This window comes from Chrysochloris asiatica, unplaced genomic scaffold (assembly GCF_000296735.1).
Source record: "Chrysochloris asiatica unplaced genomic scaffold, ChrAsi1.0 scaffold00326, whole genome shotgun sequence".
In the NCBI taxonomy this organism is placed as follows: Eukaryota; Metazoa; Chordata; class Mammalia; order Afrosoricida; family Chrysochloridae; genus Chrysochloris; species Chrysochloris asiatica.
This window is the reverse complement of record NW_006408844.1, coordinates 833611-841302: the sequence shown is the minus strand read 5'-3', so window position 1 is coordinate 841302 and position 7692 is coordinate 833611. Positions and strand designations below refer to the sequence as shown.

The following is a 7692-nucleotide window of genomic DNA, read 5'->3' as shown; positions in this document are numbered from 1 at the left end:
GTAGACAGGGATGGGCAACTTGGACATTGGCTACCCAAAATGGGGGGGGGGGCCACAAAGGCAAAAAGTGACTGGCTTACAAGCTTTCAAGAGGGAGCCTAGATCTAGGACACGGAGGAAGGTAGAATCTCCACTGAGTAGTATCCAATATGTCTGAACAGGACTGATGAAAACGAGATGGGGATAGCACTCATGTGTTATAATAATGAATAATTAATATCAGGACTGACTGTGAGGGTTGGAAATGTAAAGGCAGACGTTTTGTAGCAAAAGGAAGGAAGTGGTTGACTTTGCAGGCCAGGAGCGGAGACCCCTGGCACCATAAAGGGACAAGAGCGGAGTGCAGGACCCTACCCAGAGAAACAGTGACGTTAGAGAAGGAGGCAGAGATGATGACGTGGAGAGATGGAGCAGCTAGGGACTCTAGACCCAGAGAGGGAGAGGGACTGTGTGCTGACAACCAGGGGGCAGGCTTGTGGGGTGTACCATTTGGTTGGTTGATGATGCGTGGAGGGGATTGTAACCATGGTAATGTAACGATATATGATAGCATGAATGTAAAGCTAATTAATGTTCTCTCATGTAAACTATCACATAATTCATTAATAAAACAGTTTAAAAAAAAAAAGACAATGTGATTTTTCCAGAAATTTTTGGAAGTCCCCTTGTGTATGTCACATAAACTTACCAAGGTGCCAATTTTATTCATCTTTGGCTATGTCATTACATTTATTTATTTAATAGATACTTCTATATCTATTACACTCAAGGTTATAAGTCAAAGGGAAAAGAAACTAACATCTATAATTAATTCAACAATTACAAATTCAACAATTAACTTTCTGAATGGCTCCCTGTGTCAAGCATCATTTTGAGAATACAGTGGTAATCAAAAGAGACTCAATCCAACATCAAGGCAAGTGGTCGGGTCCCCTCAAGACAAACCTCCTTCTAAGACTAAGACCCAAAGGGAATACATGCTCTGATTGGTGACCACATTCGTCACCAATAATGGGAAGTGAGGGAAAAGCAGCAATGACGCTGTGAGCTAAGCCCTACAATGTTCAATAGACTCCTGTGAACCTGGCTAGAGACCTGGCTGGCCAGCAGTGTGGCAAGACCTGGGGGCTCTTGGGCCCAGAGTCAGTGACACAGCCACAGAGGACTAGAGTGGAGAGTGAAGTGTCCAGCTGATAAGAGAGGGCACATGCATAAGTACACCCACGCTTGCAGATAATACCCACTTGACCTGGCTTCAATGGCTGGATGATCAGGGCTCAACTAGAAGAAAGAAGAGGAAAAAGAATAATCTGATACAATTTGATGAACTTGACCTACAACTATGGATGCAGTAGCTCAAAAGAGGGAACAAATCTTCAAGCGAGGATCATCCCCTTCCCCCACCATACACACAGAAAAGACAGGGATGGGCAACTTGGACACTGGCTACCCAGAACAGGGGGGTTACAGAGGCAAGAAGTGACTGGCTTACAAGCTTTCAAGAGGGAATGTAGATCCAGAGGGTGTGGAGCAAGGAAGAATCTCCACTGAGTCGTTTCCAATCTATCTAGGTGGGGCCGAGGAAAGGAGATGCTGATAGATCTCTTGCATTACAATGATGAATAATTGCTATCAGGATTGATTACAAGGGCTGGAAATGTAAAGGTAGACGTTTTGTAGCAAAGGGAGGGGAGGGATTAATTTTGCAGTCTAGGAGCAGAGATCTCTGGAACCATCAAGGGAGAAGAGCGAAGAACAGAACCATACCCAGAGAAGCAGTGATGCCAGAGATGGAGGCAGAGACGACAACATGGAGAGATGGAGTAGGTGGGGACTTTGGACCCAGAGAGGGAGAGAGCCTGTGGGGTATACCCTGTGGTTGGGGATTGTAACCATGGGAAGGAAATGATATACGATGGGATCAATGTGAAGCTAATGTTCTCTTACGTAAAACTATCATATAATTCATAAAAAAACAAACAAACAAAAAAAGGAACTCAATCCCTATTTCATGAAATTTATAGAAACCATAATAATTCTGTATCTACTTCTCCTCAAGGACCTGGCTCCCTGAGTGACTCCAACTCCTCCTACATGTTCAACCTTTTTGTCTTTTGTCAATCCCAAGTACCTCTTTACCATCTACTTTTCCTCAATTTTACAGTCAAATTTCTGGAGTTTCCATATCTGCTGTACCTCTTCCTCATGTCCCATTCACCCAGCAAACCAAAATCTGGTCACACCACTGAAAATGGACACTTTTCCATTCTTATCTTACTTGTTTTCTCAGTCATTTGAAATTAGTGGCCAGGCCCTCCTCCTCCAAACTCTCCTCTTAGCTACTGAAGCAGCATAAATGCTCAGGGTTGCCCTCTTGGGTTGTTCTCTCTTGCGCACCCCTTTTTCTGCTCATTCCCGAAAAATGCCTATCACATAAACAGCATTCACTATGTGCCAAGCACGGTTCTAACATATATATGTGTATATATACACACACACACACACACACACACATATCTATATATAGATATATATACACACACACACATTACACATACATTAATTCATTCAGTACTCTATAACCCCTATGAGATGGATACAATTATTAGCCCCATTTTATTGGCAAAGAGAATGAAACAGTTTAAATAATTTGCCCAAGGGTATATGACTAGTAACTATACCTTGAGTTTTACTTTTTGTCCTTCTTTCATTCTACACATTCTCCTTGTATTTACTGATGTAACCCAACTATTTATATACTCTGAGTTCAGAATCTCTATTTTCAATCCTAGGTTTCTCTCCTTAGGTCTAGACTCACCTATATTGTAGTTGCTGTTGTTAAGTGCTGTCAAGTCAGCTCTGACTCACATCAATCCTATATAGGGTAAGGTTCAAAACCACCAACCCTGCAGTTAGCATTCCAGTGTTTATCCTATAGCACCAAACCAGGACTTCTAAACTCACCTAGACTCATATATTTAACCTAACAGACATCTCACTTAAATTCCACTTGAATAGGGACAAACTCAAATGCCCAAAACCAAATTCACCAATCTTCCCTCTCTCCCAAAGCCTGTGCTTCCTTATAACTCATCTAGTTGCTCAAGTAAAAACAAGGGCATCATCTTCAACTCCATCAACAACTCCACACACACATCTTGTCCCCAACCAGCATCTACTACAATATCCAAGTTTTTATGATTATGAGTCTAATCCTTCATACCTGTCCATCCCCAGCACCACAGCTTTACTTCAGGTAACCTTATACTTCACCCTGGATTACTGCAACATCTCCCTAACTCCAGAGTACTCCCTTCTGATCTAACTTTATCTATAGAGAAAGTGATCTTTCTAAAATGCAATTCTGATCACTTTACTCCATCTGCTTAAAAAAAAAAAAAATCCCCACTGCCCTCAGACTAAAGACTAAAGCCTAACTCCTTAACCTAGTGGTCAAAATACCGTATGATCTGACTCAGGTTTGACTTTCCATTCTTATATCTCATTTCCTACCTCTCACTCTAAGCTCAGTCACAAGAAAGTAGTGTGCTTCCACTGTTTTATCTCTCAGCTGTCTTTATTCTCCCATTTCTCTTGTGTCTGGCTACTTCTATTGGGTCTTTAGGCCTCAACTTAGATGTCACACTTTATAAGAAGCCTTCTCTGTTCTGCCTCCTCCTTGTGGCTGTTGTGTGCCAGCAAGTCGGTTCCAATTCAGACACCCTGTATAGAGTTTCCAAGAGTAGCTGGTGGATTTGAACTGCTGACCTTGTGGTTACTGGCTCAGTGTGTATCCTACAGTGCCACACCAGGGCTCAACTATACCTACTCAAAAGGTGGGGTAAGTGAACCTCCAAGATCTTCCCATACTACAATTCCGATTACAGCATTCCTATTATAGCAATGGAGTCCTCGTGTGACACTGTGGGATAAAGCACTAGACCACAAGGTCAACAGTTCAAACTCACCAGCTGCTCCTTGGAAACCCTATGTTGTTGTTATTAAGTGCTGCCAATTCAATTCTGACTCATAGTGACTGACCCTTTATCGGGTTACCAAAGAGCGGATGGTAAGCTTGAACTGCCAATCTTATGATTTAAACTGACCTTGCAGTCCAGCACATTAACCCACAAGGCCATACCAGGAAATCCTATAAAGGGTCGCTATGAGTCGAAATCAACTCAACTGCACTTAACAATAACAACATTAGAGCAATAGTGGAGTCTTGATAGTCTTGATGTGGCGCTATAGCACTGAACTGTTAACTACAAGGTCAGTGGTTCAAATCCACCAGCCACTCCCTGGAAACCCTACACAGGGTCACTATGAATCAGAACTGACACAAAAGAACTTAACAATTACGGTAGTATCATACTTCAGTAGAACTGCCTGTCTCCCATCAGACCATGAGCTGGCACTATGTCATAATCACCCTATACTGTGAGGCATGTCATAGACTCTCAGCAGGTGTTGAATTCAAGTTCTTTTACTTAGTGCCTATCCATTGCCAATAAGTGCCCAATATGTGTTGGCAGAAGTGACCTATGCCATCAGTGTAAGACTTTGTTAAAAAAAAAAACACCACAGAGAAGGCACTGCTATCTCCAATTTAAAGATGAGGAAACTGTCTAATGTCACTGAGCTATTAAGCAGAAAAGCAACAACACAAGCCCAAGACCATGTAATTCTAAAAGCCATGTGCATTACAGTCCAGGACCTACTTGCACGGTAAAGGATACAAAGATGAACAAGATCTAACCCACGATCTATGGAAGCTCAAGAAAAAGTTACTTCTGGATGAAAGGTGGAGGGGTATCATATGATGAATAGTTGTTGAGGGATGGAGAGGATTCAGACAAGCGAAGAAGGGAAAGGGAGCAACAAGAGACACAACAAACACTTCTGGTGGCAATGACAGGATGAAAGTATGAGAAATAAGTTTATGGGGAGCCCACTGGGGTTTTCACTATGGGTTGTGGCTGCTATTTTTCACCTATGATGCACTACTAAATCCAGGCATGTGTCTTAGTACAAGATAAATGGGGTTTTACTAGACTTGGCCCTCACTCGTAAGAGGCAGCCACTGTGTAAACATCTTACAAAATCAATTAGTAAAGAAGCCCACAAGGAACACTTAATGAGCTCACTTGCTGCAGTTCTGCAAGTTGCTTTTAAGGATGTCATAGTCGGTATTGAACAGAGGCCCACTGTCCTTTAGCATGGCTTTCTGGATGCTGTACACATGGACGCTGGCAGTCACAGCTAGCTTGGACTTCACTGCTACAAGTCAACAGGAAAAGCAGTCTGTTAATACACAAAATTCATAGCATGTAGGGACTTTAACAAGAGACCCTTCTGCATTAAAACCATTTGCAGCCTGTGGTGGTCCAAAAAGCTCTAAATGGCCAAATAGCCACATATACAGTTAAGTATAACATCGACTCATCTGTCTGCAACAGAAACATTAAAACAAGGTAGGTGGTGGTGAACCAGTTAGAAGACAGCCACCTATAATGGTATCACTCATCCACTGGACACTCAGTAAATATCAATTAATGATTGATGATGACCATGATGTCCTTTTTCTCAGTCAGGGAAGAACTTTACACTCAGCATATAATTTAGAGGATCACGCAATCTCTGAGAAGACTCAATATATTTTTATTTTATTCAGAGAAAGCTATAACAGAGAAACTCTACAACAAAAACACTATCAAGTAGATAAATTTGCAGAGGAAACACACAAGAGAAATCACAAGGCACAAACTTTAGGTTCCAGAGGGGGAGAATTATGTCTAACTTGTTCCATATCTCCAGTGCCTAGCATAGAGTTACTTTTGGAGTTTCTCCTGGGCCTAACATAGAGTCTAGGCTGTAACAAATGTTTACTACGTGCCCTGGTGGTGCTATAGGATTAAGCACTGGAATGCTAAAGGCAAAATCAGAAGTTCAAACCACCAGCTGATCTGCAGGAGAACAATACAGATGCTTGCTCCTATAACAATTTACAGTCTCAGAATCCTATGTCGGGTCACTATGAGTCAATATCAACTTGATGGCAGTGCACTGGGTTTGATTATGTACCTATTGAATAAATAAATCTTGCTTTGACTGCCTACCCCTGTGGGAATTCAGAATAAGTGGACATCACCAAAGAATACCTACCTCAAAGTTCATTTTGTTAACAAACAACTCCCATAGGCAGAAGACTTCAAATACAAAGCTTAATGGTAAAGGTTTTGTCTCGAAGCACTGGTCTAAGACAATGAAGACTTTATTACAAAATTCCTTTGAATTGGGTTTTTTAAATAACAGAACACTACCATAACGTAGTGGTTATGAATAGGGCAGTTCGAAACTACCAGCTGTTCCGTGGGAGAAAGATGAGGCTTTCTGCTCCCCTAAAGATTTATAGCCCTGGAAACCCTATGCAGGGTCGCTATGAACCGACTCCACAGCACATAACAACAACAACAGCAAGCAGTAATAGTCTGGACATTTTTTATTTAGAAGTTATCCTTCTGACTTCATTTTCTTCCTATGAATGCTGTTACAGAGCCCAAGGCAGTATATAAAGGCTACAATCTTTCTCCAGCTGATGAAGTACTCCACATGGCCTTCTGATAGCATTCTATAGGCCTATCACAAGCGTCTAAGCCCTGTGATAAAAGTGCTTTATAAATGTTGGCTGCTATTAGACTTTAAGAATAAGCAATGAGGCAAGCAGAGTATCATATGTTAACATTTGAGCAGCTACTAATAAAAGGAAAACAGAGCCCTTCAGTTAAATAGTTAAAGATAAGCTATGTAGATGTTAGGTAGAGATTTTCTATTAAACCTACATTGGTGTCTTAAGAGAAAAACTTGCTAACTCAGTTAAGACTCTTACCTTCCAACTTCTCTTCTCTCACTACTGCAACCTTGTGGCACTGTAAGGAAATAACAGTTTTGTTTCATTAGTGTTTAAAGTAGAATGTCCCATTTAAAAAGTATTCTTTGCTAATAATTCAATAGTACTTGGATATAAAATTAGGAAAACACTAGGTGTCCCATAAACTGTGTTACAATTTAACAGTCAGACTCACTTTTACTTGTTTGCTTTAACGTTTCTCAATCAAGTTAAGGAGACTGATACAGATATCAATGCTGTTATTAAGTATTGTGGGTTAGTTACAATTCATAGCAACCCTGTAGAGGGTTTCTGAGGAGCAGCCGGTGGGTTTGAACCATGAACCTTGCAATTCAAATTGACCTCGCGGTCCAATACTTATTCTATAGCGCCAGCCCAGGACTCCTATATCAATACTACAGTGGAAAAAGAAAAAAAAAAAATTAGCCTCTAAAATCAGTGTGCGGAACAGTACTTTTTAAGAAGTGATATAATGAGAATTAGGAGTCCTGGTGTGGTACTGTGGGATAATGCACGGGACTGCAAGGTTGGTGGAAACCCTATATAGGGTCGCTATGAGACGGAACCAACTCAAAGGCACTTGACAATATAATGAGAATTTAAACTCATATTTTGTTGTTGTTGTTAAGTGCCATCGAGTCGGTACTGACTCATAGAGACCCTATGCACAGCAGAATGAAACACTGCCCGGTCCTAGGCCAACTTCACTACTGTTGCCACGCTTGAGTCCATCAATGCTGCCACCTGGCCAATTCATCTCATTGGGGGGTCTTCCTCTTTTT

The 7692-nt window shown here is 41.4% G+C and overlaps 1 protein-coding gene across 1 annotated transcript in view; it reads right to left on the bottom strand.

Moving 5' to 3' along the window:
- Positions 1–7692, bottom strand: part of POLD3 (polymerase (DNA-directed), delta 3, accessory subunit) — a 62506-nt gene that overhangs the window by 37560 nt on the left and 17254 nt on the right. Inside the window, exons 4-5 of the mRNA XM_006875413.1 lie at positions 6890–6929; positions 5148–5280 (exon numbers count right to left, since the gene is read on the bottom strand). Coding sequence (XP_006875475.1) covers positions 5148–5280; positions 6890–6929 — 173 coding nt within the window. The remainder of the gene's footprint in view (positions 1–5147; positions 5281–6889; positions 6930–7692) is intronic.